The sequence below is a fragment of the Dichotomopilus funicola genome (assembly GCF_033296635.1).
Source record: "Dichotomopilus funicola strain CBS 141.50 unplaced genomic scaffold C8A04scaffold_14, whole genome shotgun sequence".
NCBI classification, from domain to species: Eukaryota; Fungi; Ascomycota; class Sordariomycetes; order Sordariales; family Chaetomiaceae; genus Dichotomopilus; species Dichotomopilus funicola.
The window spans coordinates 151,961-168,222 of NW_026944035.1; the positions used below are offsets into that span (position 1 = coordinate 151,961).

Sequence of the window (16,262 nt, forward strand, 5' to 3'; positions counted from 1 at the left end):
AAAAAAGAGGAGGAAAAGAAACAGGTCATAAACACGGGTCAAAATGTCGACCGGCCAGCCATCATACCAGCTCTCGGAGTACCTGGAGAAGCTGCCGGGTACGACACTTCGAAAGCTGTACCAGGAGCCCTCGACCGCATTCGCCATCTTCCGGCGTATGTTGCCGCCGCTGGCGAAAGTGTTCGTGCAAGCACTGCTCTACATGCCCTCGCCGCTACCACTCTCCGAGCTCGATGTCTGGGTCCGTAACGAGGCGAAGATGCACCGCGACCGCGCTCTGAGCATTCTGAGGTCGTTATACATAGTTCAGATAACACCTTCCGGTAAAGATCGGCCGCAGGATATGCAGCTCACGACAAACTTCAAAAACAGCTTACGCCTGGCCCTCGAAGGGGGAGGTTCACACAATAGTTTCGGCGTGCCCAGCACCCTGCCCGTCGACCCCCGGATTGACGTTGCCTACCTCGACAATTATGCACGGAAGAAGTGGGAGGATATTTTGCACTACGTCGTCAGCAGCGTGCCCGCAGTTCCAGGGAGTGGAGGTGGTAGTGGCGGAGGTGCTGGTCCCAAAACCAGCGTCAAGAACCTCCTGTCCATCGGCCGACTAGTCGAGCGCCGACACGACACCCACTCCGGCGTAGGCATCACACAAGCCGGCTTCACCTTCTTACTCCAAGAAGCCAACGCCCAAGTCTGGACACTCCTCCTCCTCTGGCTCGAAGCCGCAGACCCCGCCAAAGCCGACGGCGGCGGCGGTGCCAAAGGCGCCAACAACAAAAACGACAGCATCGACATGCTCTCCTTCCTCTTCATGCTCGCCTCCCTCGAACTCGGCCGCGCCTACGACACCGACGCACTCACCGAAACCCGCCGCAACATGCTCCCCTCCCTCGTCGACTTCGGCCTCATCTACATCCCCCGCGAAGACACTCGCCAATACTTCCCCACCCGCCTCGCAACCACCCTCACCAGCTCCGCCTCCGCCCTCCGCTCCGTCTCCTCAGGCTTCGCAGCCGCAACCGCCAACAACCCCAACGACGCCTCCAGCATCGGCACGACCCCGGACACCTCGGCCGCCTCCAAAGGCACCGTCATCATCGAAACCAATTACCGCCTCTACGCCTACACCTCCTCCCCCCTCCAACTCGCCGTGCTCGCCCTCTTCACCCAACTCAACATGCGCTTCGCGGGAATGGCCACCGGCCGCCTCACGCGCGACTCCATCCGCCGCGCCATCGACTTCGGCATCACAGCCGACCAAATCATCAGCTACCTCGCGTCCCACGCCCACGAGCAAATGGTGCGGGCCGCAGCCGCCGCAGGCCGCCCTGTGCTCCCACCCACAGTAGTCGACCAGATCCGGCTGTGGCAGCTCGAGAACGAGCGGATGCGGACATCGGCGGGGTTCCTATTCAAGGATTTTGACTCGCTGGAGGAATATGTTTCGCTGAGCGCACACGCTGAGGAGATTGGCGTGTTAGTGTGGAAGAACGACAAGAAACGTATGTTTTACGCGAGCAAGATAGAACAGCTCCGTGAATATCTTAAGACTAGGAAGAGAGCGGACTAACAATTGATGGGGCTTGCTTTCATGGCCTACACGCGGTCATCGGACTGAATGGTGAAGGGGAACCGGAAGGGGGCTTGGGCAGCCAAGGAGGAGAAATGAGGGGACGAGGATCAGTGCTGCTTTCGTTGAAGGCATCTCGGGTCGGATGTATGCCACATGCATGGGATAGGAGTTATCAGGCGTTGAAAAGAAGATTTCATAATTATAGGAACCCAGAAGGAGGTATCGGGTGCGGCAATGCTTTTCCATAGGGTTAATGGCGTAAGTAAATCAGCCAGAGCCCTTCACCTACGAAGGAAGCAAACGAGGTTTGACGACTACTCGTTCTTGTTTATTTTAACAACGATCACCACTTCAGGTATTCTGTCGTCCATGTTTCGTGCCGCAAAACAAGGGTCCAAATTGCAACTATAACTAATACAAACACTTTTCTCTCCAACACTGTTGTATGTATCAACTGTGTAAAACCCCAAGACCTTATTAACAACGTCTACCTCCAACACCGCCGTCTTAGCCTGACAAAAACAACCCATCCTCAACGCTGAATAGCGCCCTACATACCCTTAGGCCACGCAACTCCCGTCAGAAGAAGTTGAACCGTTTCGTGTTCCTCCTTCCCTTCTCCTTGTCATCAGCGGTTGGACTGTCCAGATCGGCTGCGTAACCCTTCTCGGATTCACCGTGTTCCTTAATCATTCCACCATCTGCCTTGCTCACCCTTCTCTCTCTAGCTACGTCGATGTTACCGGTGCTGCCATCAGTGCTGCTGCCGCCCATCAAACTTCTCTTGATTCGTTTAACCATCTCCCTTCCCCGTTTCCCAAACTCATGCCCACGCCCGTGGACAGCTCCGCGTTTCCCGGTATCCTCAGCCGTCGTTGTCATGTTGTTGGATGGCTGGCCCTGACCGCCTAGTGTAGGAGCCCCCGAGCCGGCACCACCTGCAGCAGCGCCCTTGGGGCTCGTATCCACAACGGTAAAGAAATCGAATGTTCGGCCCGTCTTTCGCGCATACAATATCTGCCATTTGTGAAATGAAAGTAAGGCTTCGTCGGTCACACATGTCTTCTTGAGCTGCGCAAATATGCGTCGAACCCGGACGTCATCACTGTCATGAAGACCACCACCCTGTCCCAAAGAAACTTTATTCGTATGGGTTGTCTTATCCTGGGAGGGTATGGTGGTGACGGCCTCGTCTGTGACCGAGGTGAGCCCAGCAGGGGCATGCTCTGGGATGGTGTTCTCGTCCATGGTCGGGAGGGGATGGCGGCTTGTCAAACTCTGAAAGGTGGGGTGGGCGATCTGGGAATGGGACGCCAGGCCTGGCATCCTGCTATTGTAGGCCGAGCTTTGCAAAATGGCGTTGCTAGTAGCAGATTGGGGGATACGGCTAGGTGGAGGTACACCACTAGTATGGCCGGAGTTACGGTAATCAGCCCGCATGGCGCGGGGAACCCCGTACGCGGATATTGAAGGGTTGTTTTGTGCTGCCGCGGAGGCTTTGTTTCCAGTATCAGGGGCCAAGCTGCCTGCCGGGGTCTCACAGAGTCGAGCTAGGTTATCGGGTTCCAGCAGTTCGTTGTAGAGATGGTCGTAAAGAGACATGAACCGGCCAGCCCAATATTGTACCGGCATTGCCTTTGACACTGCTTTGGGATCGATTGGTGCGTCAGGGGGAGACGTTGTCGAAGGGTCAGGAAGTGTTAGACCATCCTGCCTGTCCGGGCTCTGTTGGTTGCGAGGATGCTGAGAAGTCCATGGGAAGCTCTCAACGTTGTTGTAAGTGGGGCCGGCCGAGGCGTGTAGAGGTTTCCTGCTCACACTGAAGCTTTTCCTTTGGCCATAGAATGGCCCCTCGGAAAAGGATGGCGCGAGGGTTGGGATGCTGCTGAATGTACGGGACTTGGCAACTCTCAGACTAGGGTGTGATATGGCATCCGCCGGCCTCGGCTCTAGATATCCCGCGTTATCACTGCTGTTGTTGTTGCTATTGTTGGCAGAGGAGGACGAAGAGTTAAAGCCGCGGCCGGTGTACGAAACTGGGGGGCAGCCGTTGCTCGGTCGGCCACGGGCCATTACTGGCGTCCAGCCAAAGTCGAACGTTCCGGTAGAGCCATGTCTTTGCGCCGCAGGCGCTCGTGGGATCTGACTCCGACTGATTTCTTGTTCTTCTGAGTTGGCCATTTTCTGTGGGGGAAAAACCCGAAGGCCCAACTGATAACAGACAAGACCTTGAGGACAATGACAAACCAAGTGAGAAGCAGCGCGGTGTAGATATGCCAGACAAACGACAACCAAACCTCGAGGACTTGAAGTAGAATGACCCAGTCGGAAACAAGGGAGCACTTCAGCACTCTGATTGTTGACCCAGTGATGGCCGCCACCACGCAGATAGAACCCCACGATAGTTGGCCAAACAGGAGGAGCAGACTCCCAAAACCATCAATGGTTACCTCCGGCGGGTTGGTGAGAGCGGCGCTCTGGCTCACCACAGATTCAGCGTCGTCAGAATCCTCGGATTCCTCGTTCAAGGAGCAGTATTGCTCTTCCAAGACAACGGGAACTTTCAAGAGATTGTGTGTCGCAAGATTCCTCGACGCAAGTTTGGCTTTCGCGTTGCAATGATCTGAAAGATTACCACATTCCTGGGTGAGGAGACCTGCTTGAAATCAGCAACAGCCACGTCCTCGAGGTCCAGGGCTCAAACGCACGACTCAGGGAAATGGATGGTGTTATCTCCTGAGCAACAGTCACATCCGGCCCTACAACACCAACAGGATCCTCAACAAAAGCTCCTTGTTTCAAGCACGATCTAGCCCTTTGTGCCAAACCGGACGCTTTATCGGAGGTATAACACTCGTCTTCGGGGGTGGTATCCGTACTGATCGAGCCGAGATCTTCCCAGGAGCTGGCCAAGGAGCTCCTGACACTTGAATTCGATCCGGAACTCATGGCAAGTTAGCGAGCAGAACAATACTCTATGGTGGTGTGTTGAATGGTAAGGGTAACTAAAAGGATGGGGCGACGGGTGTTGATAGTAGGGCTGTTTGGGTATAGTTGGGAGCACGGGTAAAGACTCGAGGTACCGAGGGAGAGAATGTTGTGTGCACAGTAAGGAGCATAGGTTCGTGACTTTCAAGGGGAAATGAACACCAACCTTCCTTCTCGCTATTATGGGAAGCACAGTGAAGGCAAGTGTACTTGATAGCACCTGCCGAAGTAGGCGCAACTACGGGAATGATTCCCGTGAGGTCGGCGCAGAGTGTCAAAGGGAGGCGGTGATGATTAAAAGGGTAACAAAAAGAAGGGTTAAGTGAATCACAAATATTCCGGAAGTCGGAAGCCAGAAGGCGAAAGATTTCGAAAGTAAGGAAGGCCCGTGGAGTGCTATGTGGGCAAGTAATCGCACCCGGCCTGGATACGATAACAGACGGAAGCAGGAACGGAAGCAAGAACGAAAGCATTGCCCTGCCTCAGGCATTGTAGGTCACCAGGATTCACCTATGGCCCTTGTGTTCTGTGTCCTTTGAACGTCCATTGAAGGAATAACACCTATGCATGCTCTGTCTGTAAAGATGCCGAATAACGATATTGGTTCCCGAGCCGATGCACAACCAGGACCTGACTCAATGCCCAACACCCAACGCCAACTCCAGCCAGAGGTGCCAATCCAACGTTGAGAAACTCCCATCGGCAGAAACAATGAAATATACCCCAGCCCTTACTCTACCCGAGCCTCCCAGCCCTCCACCTTGAACTTGAAGATTTCATCACCCTCTCCCTTTGGGATCGCATTTCCATGGCTGTCCCACAGCGCACGTTCTATGAACGTGACATTGCCATCCCAGTCGACTAGGATAACGGTCTGCCGCTGGGTCCCGTAAAGGCCGGACTCGAACCCGTTCACCTCATCCGGCCGGGCCACGGCTTCTGTGGTTTCTGCGCTGGGTGGGTGATTGTGATTGTCGCGACCATGCTGTCGGGCCTTTTCCATTTCTTGCTGGCGCTCCTTACCACCCAGGGGTGGGATAAAAATTGAGTTCCTAAGGGATCGAACGGCCTGTTCGACGTCGGTGCTGTGGTCCAGCGGAAAGTCATCGGTGTCCAGGACTTTAAACAAGGAGGCGATGAACTCTGTCTCGCTGCACGAAGATGCAACGGCGTCGGCCACAGTTTGGCTAAGCAAGGTCTTGCCCTTTTGGACTTTGGGCCACAAGCTGCTCTCTTCCTCGTCAAATCCGCCGTTTTGATCGACATAGATGGCATTGCTGAGCCCATAAACAGACCCCCGCTGGCCGCAGATCCAAGGAACCTGTCCGGCGTGATCGCAGCGGTTTGATATGATGGACAGGGGGTCGATGTTCTTCTCTTCTTGTGCCTTGCGCAGTTTGCCGCATATCAGGGAGAAACCGCCGACGCCCTTCACGCCGTTGCCGGCCAGCATCCGGTGAACAAAGTGCTCGGTCGTCTCGGCCGGGTCTGCCCTGAGCCAGGCCGTCACCATGCTCCCGCGGCTACGGACACCACATACGGGGTGTGCCGCGACGTCAGTGATCGCCTCGCGGTAGTTGGTCAAGATGGCGAAGTTCCCGTCCTTGGTGATGCCCAGCCATGTTCCTCGTGCCGCTCTTTGGAGGTCCCGGCTAGACAGAATTTCGACTTCCCCAGCCGGGCTCCCCTTTCCTAATCCATTGGTGCTACCGTTGCCATTGGTGCTGCCCTTCCCGTTGGTGCCGTTCGTGGTTCCTCCGTTCGGGACCCGGGACTCGACCTCGGGCCGGGCCGTCCACCAATGCGGTCGGCTGGTTGGACGGAGGATGTACTCATCCCGGTTGTCGATTGCCACAAGGGCATAATCGGGATGCGCCGTGGTCATTAATACGATGCACATGGTGGGCGGAAGTTTATGATTCAATTTAGGATATGTATCGGAATAGGGGTACAGGGCTACGTCCAATGATGAAACGAATGCGAAGATGGAGGATAATAGTATGGTAGGAACCAAAAACCAGTTATGTCAAGACCTTCGGAATCGGTGGATAGGAAAGCGTCGATCGTAAACCGTGAAAATCTGCTTGCTGCGATCTGGGCACCGCTTGCTCAACTTATAGCGGCCCCGACAGCCGGCTTCTGGCCAGTCGCGGCCCCTTCCGCGCTGACTCTTGGTGGGATCAGACCACTCGAGGCTCTTGGACACGCGAACAACGCGGTGTTGGCAACACTCGGGCCGGTCCAGGCACCACGAACAGTCACCTGACAACGCACCAGTGCGAGGGCGAGCTCACCGTATCGAATGTTGGAATGCGAAGGTCTTTGTCAAGACAGCCATGTCGGAGCAGAAGCGGCATCGGACCGAAGCGGGTCGGCAGGTCCTCGGCACTAGCAAGTTGTCAAGTTGGGTCGACGCCGGGGAGCGCGTGGCATTACTAGGGTTTAAGTCTGGCCAACCATCTCCATGAATTCCGAGGATGGGAAACAGAAAACTTCGTCCAAAAGATCGTGTTCATCCACTCCATGCGACTGACCGCAGTCCGCAGGGGGCCACTGACTCGAGACTGACCAACTTCCATGGGGCTCTTCCGACCCCGGATTTGGGGGCAAAAGGCACGGACCAATGCACCACCGCACTAGACCCCTAACAGAATAGGCCCCACGCTCTGACGAGGAGAGCCTGCCCGAGACTCCAGGTGGGAACGCGGGATTGCTTACTACACTGCACATGGAGAGTGGGTGGGTGAACGGGACGCCGAGCAGCTACTTACTATGTAAAAAGATGGACTGGACACTCCCGAACGTCACGAGAATAGTCGCGTCCACTGCTATCAGACATTATCCGTCTTGTTCGTTTTCAATGGAAAGTTTCTTCCTCCACTACTAGTCTAATTTCTCAGGAGAATTGCCAGCGCACAGGGACCTAATTGGGAGAATCTGATAGGAGGAAAAGCTGCAACCTCCCACACGACACTCGGCAACCACAACCCGCGGAACGCCCCGCATTTCCAACAGCAGCCGCGATTCAGGCACTCAAGGGTCCTTCCAACTTGTAGACGGATCTGGAAATAGCGGCGCCAGGAAGAAACAAACCAGGGATTTCCTCTGTCCTCCACAGGGCGTGGTACACGTCTTGCACGTACGGGGACGACTTGTGTCACAGTGATACGATTCTACTGCTCTGGGCCGTTTTCTCCCCACACTCATGCTACTCTTTAGCGGGTAGATCTCTTGAATCTCGACAAAATGGGCGGATAAAAATGCCTGCGCATGCTTGTGACGTGATGCAAACAGCCGTTTTCAGAGGATTGTCCAATCAAAGCGAAAGCTTTTTGGGCCGTCTTGGACGTCTTTTGAGTGCCACTGCGGGGCAACCTCTTGCTGCGGTTACAGGTGCCGGGCGAAAAAAAATCTGATTTGAGTCACTAACAATGACTGGGAGGGGCACAAGGGGCCATTGCAAGTATTTCAGCGACATCGGGAAGCTGCCCACTTCTCTCTTCTCATTTCCACTCACATCTTGAACACTTTCCCTTTTCTCCAAAGTTGACTTTTGCTCCTTCTTCTTGTAGAAGTTTTGTCCCAGACCAACCAGACGGAAAGAACGACAGCAAGAATGTGCGGCACAGACGGAACAAACGGCGCAAACGGTGCCAATGGCACAAGCGGTGCTGCTGCGAACAATGTACAGAAGCTCTCTTATCGTCCTCTTATCAACTCTTGCCCATGCGATCCTACCACGCCAGCAATCCAACGTGCGCAATGACCGAATGATTAGAAGAATACTCACATTTTTGGTGTGATCATAGGGCGCGCATTTCCGATCGAGCCCATACCAGCCTGTGGGCGACTTCCTGTCCAATGTCAACAAGTTCAAGATCATCGAGTCGACGCTGCGTGGTGCGTTGCCCCCCAGCTCAGGCGATGCTGCCCCGCGATCCGCCCACTGACTTTCTTCGATAGAGGGCGAACAATTTGCCAACGCCTACTTCGATACCGAGACCAAGATCAAGATGTGGGTGCCCTCTTGAACCAATTGGCGCAAGCTCTCAGGGTCGTGAAAATTATTTTGGCTAACCTTTTGACTTCACAACAGTGCCAAGGGTATGCTAACAAGTTCCCCCGTTCAACCGCCCCACCACCACTGACACCACCCGTCCCGTAGCCCTCGATGAATTCGGCGTCGACTACATCGAGCTCACCTCGCCGGCTGCGTCGGAGCAATCGCGCAGGGACTGCGAGGCCATTTGCAAGCTTGGCCTGAAGGTGCGCATCCGTCCCTAATTTCCTACGCTTTCTTCCGAAGACACATCCCGAATTGCCGACTAACACCTCCACAGGCCAAGATTTTGACACGTGAGTCACCGATCTCGGCGATCATCCCCGGCACAACAGACACCAAACACTCCCGCAAGCTGCTAACACTCTGCGTAAGATGTTCGATGTGATATGCGCGATGCCAAGCTCGCTGTCGAGACTGGTGTGGACGGCTTGGACGTTGTCATCGGCACGTCTAGTTTCCTCCGAGAGCACAGCCATGGCAAGGACATGGCCTACATCGAGAAGACGGCCATTGAGGTGATCGAGTACATCAAGTCTAAGGGGCTTGAAGTGCGCTGTGAGTCACGGCCCAACAACTCAAGAACCTCGGTCTCGAATTAACACTTCGCAGTCTCCAGCGAGGATTCGTTCCGTTCCGATCTAGTCGACCTCCTTTCCCTATACCGGGCGGTTGACAAGGTTGGCGTAAACCGTGTTGGTATTGCCGACACTGTTGGCTGCGCTTCTCCTAGACAGGTCTACGACGTATGTGTTTGCACACTAGACTCCCCCGAATGCTACTAGTTGCTAATTTAACCGAACAGCTCGTCCGGACGCTTCGTGGCGTCGTTTGTATGTTTCTGGAATCACGGTGTTCCTTGCCTGGAGTATTGACAGTTTTTAGCTTGTGACATTGAAACCCACTTCCACGATGATACCGGCTGCAGTATTGCGAATGCGTACGTCCTACACCCGACGCACCACCGAGGGAGGTTTTGCTGACTTGACTCTAGTTACTGCGCTCTCGAGGCTGGTGCCACCCACATCGACACCAGTGTACTCGGCAGTAAGTCCCTCCCAACCTTAAGTTTCATGATTTATCACTTACACTTCTTTTCTAGTTGGTGAGCGTAACGGCATCACGCCCCTTGGCGGTCTTCTTGCCCGCATGGTGGTGAGCTCCCCTGACTATGTCAAGGGCAAGTACAAGCTCCACAAGCTCAAGGAGGTAGGTAGCACGCTTAGAAATCCTCCTTCTTTATCCCGCTAAGCGCTTCCCAGCTTGAGGACATGGTCGCCGAGGCTGTCGAGGTCAACACTCCGTTCAACAACCCCATCACCGGCTTCTGTGCCTTCACCCACAAGGCCGGCATCCATGCCAAGGCCATCCTCAACAACCCCAGCACCTACGAAATTCTCAACCCCGCCGACTTTGGCTTGACTCGCTACGTCCACTTTGCCTCGCGTCTGACTGGCTGGAATGCCGTCAAGACAAGAGTTGGACAGCTCGGCCTCGTCATGACGGATGACCAGGTCAAGGAGGTCACCGCCAAGATCAAGGCGATGGCTGACGTGCGGCCGATTGCGATTGATGATGCGGATTCTATCATCCGCAGCTTCCACCTGACGCTGCACGAGAACAACGCTGTCCCAGAAAACGGTAACGTTCCCGTCGAGGTCGTACAATAGACCCAACGAGAAAGGAATCGGGGGCTGTTGGACGGGGGGTGGATTACATTTGCGCGCTTGACCACATCGTTTCGGAGTTGTGATTGGGGGAAAACTGGCAATGGTTCTTTATAAATATTTCGTTTCATATATGTGCATCCTGCACAGGCCGTGGGCCAACAAAAAAGTTCTGCATGGCAAGAAAAGGCGGGAAATAAAAACCGTGTGTCCCCGTCTATTACCGTTACTTGTCTTGATCTAACTCGGTATTCTGCATGTCTTCCGAGCTGACGGCGTGTTGGCTGCAAGTATCGAAAACGCCTAGTTGGGATCATTCGACGAGTCAATAATCCTGTCTGTCTTAAAAAAAAAAGCCACAACAGGTAAACAAACCAGTAAGCCAACCAAAGGAGTGAAACCCAAAAACGCTCACCGCCTACAGTCGTTCTCCCACGCGTTTCCGCTCAGGAGAAAGTTCAGTAGGTGGCTACGAACACCATTATGTATGGACTCTACTCGGTGGTGGCCCCAGGAATCGACCTCGTGGGGCCGGGATATGGCGGGCATGCGCATTGCCCTGCACTTCCTCTCACGGGCATTCTTCAGGCGACTCTGGAGGCCAAACTATCACATACGACCATAGACAGTAGAAAATACGGGATCCCGTCCGCTCTCCCCTAGTCAAACTGCTGATCGCTGGACTAGTACTCAGGTCGGTGACGACTGGGGAATCCCCGGTGTTGTATGTTTTTGTTTTTTGCCGGCTATCCCTGGCGATGAACTACCCTTTTTACATAGTGGATATGAGAGCACCTGTAGCTTCAACGGTCACTGTCACTGATAACAAGAATGGTGTCAGGTGAAGAGAGGGGGCTTGCTTGTCCGACCCATTTAGGGGGCCTTGTATCCGGCAATTGTTTTAGACGTTTGGAGTAACTAGTGTACATGATGGTGTTGATGGAACAAAAGAAGAAAGGTGGGGCAAGTCGCAGGAAGTTTTCTCGGCTCTGCATGTTGTGAAGCGAGCAAGGGTCTTGAAGAAAGCGAGCCAATGAAAAAGCAGATCGGAAATCCCTGCTTTTGCTTCGATCTGTGTCGTCATCAGGTGCAAGATCTTGGAATGCAATGGCATGGGATGAAAAGTCAAAACACATGCCCGTCTGAACTCGCATCGGAAAATTATGAATCTCCATCTTGAATGGTATCCAAATTTGAATTATTTTTACAGACAGAGGGTGATTTGAGTTTGCCAGACCCGAGTCGTTGAGCTTCACCAGCGTAGCAGTCACACTTTCCTGGTTGCTGCAACCCCACCTGACCTGCACAACCCCTCCTTTCGACCCGACCTCCTCCCCACCAAACGATTCCCACGAGGCGCAACACCAGAACACAATACAACGCGGCACAGTCCAGGTTACACAACACGGAGGTTTCGACGGTCCGTAAGAACGACCGACACGCCATGCCTTCCGACCGTCCACCCCCCGACCGCTATGACCGCGATCGCCGCGAAATCGAGAGCGACCGCGGCTACGACCGCTACAGCGAAGTGCGCGAGCGTTTCGAAGAGGACGATGACCATGTCTACGCACGGCGCTCCGGCGGCGGACCTCCGAGCTCCCTTGGCCCTCCTCCCGGTCCCCCCTTGAGAGACTCCCGGTCTGTGGGCCCACCTCCCCGCGGGGAACGATATCGCGACGACGATGACGACAGCCGGGTTATGTACCGCGAACGGGAGAGGTCGCGCGAGAGAACACGGCGCGTGGTGTACGAAGACGATCCGCCCCCGCCGCGCCGGCGTTTCTCGCCGTCTCCACCCCCACCGCGAAGAGAGCCACCTCTGCCTGTGCCCGACGAGCACTGGCGTCGTCCGGCGTCGCCGCCTCGGCATCGCCTCGAGCCAGAGCGCGAGCTGGAGGTCGAACGATCGCGCGTGGTGTTTGAAGAAAGGGGTCGGCGCCGGAGCCCATCGCCGCCGTCGGTTGTGTCTAGTCGACCCCCTCCGCGCTTGGTGCGTCGCCAGTCGAGTTTGGATACCTTTGATCGCAAGCCGGCAAAGCGGTACTGGGAGCGCGACCAGCAGCGCGAGGAGTACGGCCCGCCCGCTCGCCGCGAGGATTATCGTCCGCCAACATACGTGGATATCCCGCTCCCGCGCGCCAAGGCGCTGCCTCCGCCGCGGGGGTATGCCGAGCGGGAGACGTTTGAAGATATCCAGATATCGGACCCTCATCGGTATGGAGACGAGGAGTTCAGAGCATACCCACCCGAAAGGGTGCGTGAGACGGAGACGATTAGGACAAAGCGGCGGACGAGAAGCCGCGAGGCGAGGACTCGAAGTAGGAGACGGGGGCGATCGTCGAGCTCGAGTAGTTCGTCGAGTGATGGGGGCACGACACTCACGGCTAAGAGCGAGTATCCCAAGAAAGGGAAGACCCGTATTCCCGCTAAGTTGGTGTCGAAGCGGGCGTTGATTGAGATTGGGTACCCTTATACGGAGGAGGTGAGTCGATATCTGCCCTGTTTAGTTTGGAGATTGTGAATGTGATGATAGGACGAATTGCTGACTATGAAACAAGGGGAATGTGGTCGTTGTGCAAAAGGCTCTTGGGCAGAAAAACATTGATGATTTGTTGAAGCTGAGCGACGAGTACAAGAAGAGTCAGTGCCCCCCGATCACCCTTGCTAACACTTCTGCTAACATCCCCACAGCTGAGGCAGAAATCTTTGCCGCCCGTCCCAGCAGCGCCGATTTCATCGAGGAGCGCATCGAGCGCCGGACCGAGATCTACGAGAGCACTCCCACACCCACACTCGCCCTCTCTCCTGCACCCGCTATCCCTATCCTCCCCCCTCCGCCCCCTCTCCAGCCCGGCCAACCTGCCCCAGTCATCATCGATGCCCACCCACCCGCGTACATCACCGACTATCACGACCACCACTCCCCAGTCGAGGTGGTCAAAACCACCGTTCTCCGTGAACCGTCACCCGCCCGCTACACCACATCCTCCTACGACGCCTACGAAACCACTACTTCCTCCTACGACACCTACACCAACGGTCCCCCAACAACCCTCGTCGTCGATCGCTCGCGTGAAGTCTCCGGCCGCGTCCCCGTCGGCCCGGTCGCTCTAGCTGGTGGATCCCGCCACAGCGGCGTTTACGAGTCAGACGACGTGCGACTTGTGCGGCGCGACCGTAGCCGGCACGGACACAGCCGGACCCGCAGTCGGCACCGCAGTATGAGCCGCGGCGCGGAGTTGGTGCGTGCGGAGCGGTTGAGTACCGGGGAGCTGGTGCTGTATGAAGAAGATGTGGAGCTGATTGAGGAACCGACGAGGGCCGGACCACGGCTGGAGAGGGATAGAAGAGGTAGGATGTCTATTAGTGTGCCGAAGTATCGGTGATCGTCTTTGTGTGTTGTTGTTGTTAAGGGGGGTGGTGTAGTAGATGAGGGGGAATGATGGTGCGTGATCATTTGCGCGGCTTTTGTACCTTGTTAATTTGCCCTTTTCCCATTCTTGTTGTTTTCCCTCCCTTTCATGTGCATTTTTCTTTCCATTCTTCCTACCATTTTCTCTTCTATTTTAGACATTTCGAATATCCCTATATCCCTCGAACCTGCAGACCTTGCTAATACGTTTTACGTCACGCTACAGGACCCCCGCCGAAGTTGATGAGAGCTATGCTAGCGACCTTGACTTAAACCGCCGGACGGGAATTGCTTGACTTTCTTTAGGATACGGAAAGGATCTTTTAATTCTGCAGAGCATGTTCAGCCTATGGAGATCTTAGAGTGAAGATGCGTCGGGGCTTCCTATATTTCATGAGTTTTATGAGAAATGTTTCCCAATCCGATTCATATTTTATACCATTAAAGACACAGAGACAAGATACTAAACAGTAACAAATCTGGTGTTTTTGCATCAAACATGGGAATATCTTGCTGAACATGATATTGCAGTTGAACCGTTCACTCAAGGGGTTGGTTCATTTCCCGTCGCCTCACATACTGTAGTGCAGCAACTCACTTGGCCTCGTTCAGCATTATTAAGATCGAGATCTCCACACATGTGGTTTGTAAGCACTTCCATTAAGACTGTATGAACATTTGATCGTCAAGACCGTTTACAGTTTGTAGCGGGGGCTGGTAGCATCCAGGCTGACGCCCACCGCGCAATTGACTTTGTCTGACATAATACGGAACCCTCAACAGCTAGACTTTCGGGAGCTATGCAAATATGTCTCCGAGCGAAAGCGGGATCAACTCCCAAACGATACCATACCTAGGCCGTTTTGAGACCGTGATTGATAATCGAAGGATGGTTCGACAGTATTTTGCGCGGATGGAGCGTGGAGGATCACGGAGTTAATGTACAGGTCCGGAGTGACCCGGATTTTAGCGGGGTTGGTTGTCCACAGGATGTCATTTGAAGGCGGTGATCGATGTGAGGGGAACTCCTCACTCAAAACGGCAAGACATAAATAAAAGGCTTGCTCGACGAGACGGGTTTACCTTGACGAAAACGAACAACTCTTCGTTTTGCTCATACACACTTACCTACCTCACTGTCCTACCGAAAACAAGATGGCTACTGTGACTAAAACGATCGTCGCGACGGGCGTTTCCTCCGGCCTAGTATGAGCCTGCTTGCAGAAGCTTATTTTGTTAATTATACTTTGCCCCTTGTTGTTTTATTACTGACCAGATTCATAGGGCTTTGAGGTCATCAAGCAGCTCCTGCTCGCCCAGCACTTACCCGCCCCGACGGTCTTCCCTCCCAAGGCAGCATACAACATCATCCTCGGAGCGCGTGACGTTACTAACACCCGCGCTGCATTCGACGGACTCGGGTATGACGCAGCGCGCCATCAAGTGACGGTGCTGCCGTTGGAACTGTCGGACCTGAAGGGGACGAAGGTGTTTGCGAGTGAGGTGTTGAGTTTGCTTGGTGCTGGCGAGAAGAAAAAGTTGGACTTTCTGTTGCTGAATGCCGCTATTTCGGGAAGCGGGCAGAAAACGGGGCCGTGGGGATGGAATGAAGGATTGACCGTCAATCATTTCTGTGCGTCGTCGCCCCGTCTATCGGTCTTATAGTGGTTGCTAACGCGGAAGGCAAACGCTACAGCCCAGCACTACCTGACGCATCTACTACGCGAGAAGTTGATCGAGTCCAAGTCGAGAGTAGTAGTAGTGTCGTCCGGAGCGGTCCGTAATGTGCCCGATACAGGTACGGGACCCGGCGATCTTGCTGATATGAAACCCCATGCTCATGGCTCTGACTGACGCTTGATAGGGGTTCTCGAGAAGGAGCTCCAGGCCGGCTCGGGCGTCGAGCCCATGACGACATACTGCCAAACCAAATTTGTGCAGCTTCTTGGCGCCCACTGGTGGCGGCGGCAACTGCAGGGCCAGGTTGAGGTCGTCGCCGTCTCGCCGGGCTTTATCCCGGGCACTGGGCTTGGTCGGGGTTCCGGGGTCACGATACCGCCTTCGCTGCCAGATGCGAAGTCGGTTCCTGAAGGTGAGTGTCCTTCGGGCTGCCTGATAGGTTTGGTTGATGAGAGACAACGGCTAACAGTAGCTAGGCGCCCAAAGCATCCTCAATGCGTTCACGCGCGATGATATTCCGGAGGACCCGGAGCAGATCTTCCTCACTAGCTGGGGGGAGTGGTGGCCTAAGGACGTCTATGGGCCGACGCTTGACAAAGCGCTCCAGGACAAGTGGTCACCAAGCCGTGAGGAAATTGAGGAAGAAGCTGGGCTGTCCGACTGAGCTCGTCGAGAATATTGTCAGCCGTTTGGGCTGGTCCTGGAATTGGTCGAGGGTGTCAATTCGCTGATGTGTGGAATAGGGTTAAACCATTTGCTTCACGGGGTTTTCTGGGTTTGAAGCATCTGCCAACCTAGGTGAGAGGCAGTGGGGAAGGTGAAGGGTAGGAAATAAACAAGAAACCATGCCAATATGTTAACCAGAATTCACCGTCC

The 16,262-nt window shown here is 54.7% G+C and overlaps 6 protein-coding genes across 6 annotated transcripts; 4 read left to right on the plus strand and 2 right to left on the minus strand.

Annotated features, from left to right (window-relative positions):
- Positions 1-43: 43 nt before the first annotated feature.
- Positions 44-1,573, plus strand: C8A04DRAFT_35634 (transcription factor Tfb2-domain-containing protein; the record flags this gene model as incomplete). Its single annotated transcript, XM_062783241.1, has 1 exon — positions 44-1,573. One exon carries the CDS (start codon positions 44-46, stop codon positions 1,571-1,573), a length of 1,530 nt encoding a protein of 509 aa, XP_062638960.1.
- Positions 1,574-2,155: 582 nt separating this feature from the next.
- C8A04DRAFT_26588 (uncharacterized protein) lies at positions 2,156-3,757 on the minus strand (the record flags this gene model as incomplete). The annotated part of the gene is made up of 1 exon (XM_062779981.1): positions 2,156-3,757. The coding sequence occupies one exon, from the start codon at positions 3,755-3,757 to the stop codon at positions 2,156-2,158; it is 1,602 nt and encodes a 533-aa protein (XP_062638961.1).
- A 1,537-nt stretch (positions 3,758-5,294) lies between these two features.
- On the minus strand, positions 5,295-6,464 carry C8A04DRAFT_26589 (NRDE protein-domain-containing protein; the record flags this gene model as incomplete). Its single annotated transcript, XM_062779982.1, has 1 exon — positions 5,295-6,464. The coding sequence occupies one exon, from the start codon at positions 6,462-6,464 to the stop codon at positions 5,295-5,297; it is 1,170 nt and encodes a 389-aa protein (XP_062638962.1).
- A 1,716-nt stretch (positions 6,465-8,180) lies between these two features.
- Positions 8,181-10,294, plus strand: C8A04DRAFT_26590 (HMGL-like-domain-containing protein; the record flags this gene model as incomplete). Its single annotated transcript, XM_062779983.1, has 13 exons — positions 8,181-8,249; positions 8,374-8,464; positions 8,528-8,579; positions 8,661-8,668; positions 8,730-8,830; positions 8,905-8,920; positions 9,000-9,182; positions 9,237-9,370; positions 9,430-9,457; positions 9,510-9,564; positions 9,619-9,671; positions 9,727-9,833; positions 9,887-10,294. The coding sequence occupies 13 exons, from the start codon at positions 8,181-8,183 to the stop codon at positions 10,292-10,294; spliced, it is 1,305 nt and encodes a 434-aa protein (XP_062638963.1).
- A 1,441-nt stretch (positions 10,295-11,735) lies between these two features.
- C8A04DRAFT_35637 (uncharacterized protein) lies at positions 11,736-13,680 on the plus strand (the record flags this gene model as incomplete). The annotated part of the gene is made up of 3 exons (XM_062783242.1): positions 11,736-12,776; positions 12,853-12,934; positions 12,986-13,680. 3 exons carry the CDS (start codon positions 11,736-11,738, stop codon positions 13,678-13,680), a joined length of 1,818 nt encoding a protein of 605 aa, XP_062638964.1.
- Positions 13,681-14,861: 1,181 nt separating this feature from the next.
- C8A04DRAFT_10522 (uncharacterized protein) lies at positions 14,862-16,050 on the plus strand (the record flags this gene model as incomplete). The annotated part of the gene is made up of 5 exons (XM_062776613.1): positions 14,862-14,912; positions 14,991-15,339; positions 15,403-15,504; positions 15,571-15,798; positions 15,863-16,050. 5 exons carry the CDS (start codon positions 14,862-14,864, stop codon positions 16,048-16,050), a joined length of 918 nt encoding a protein of 305 aa, XP_062638965.1.
- Between the last annotated feature and the right edge of the window lie 212 nt (positions 16,051-16,262).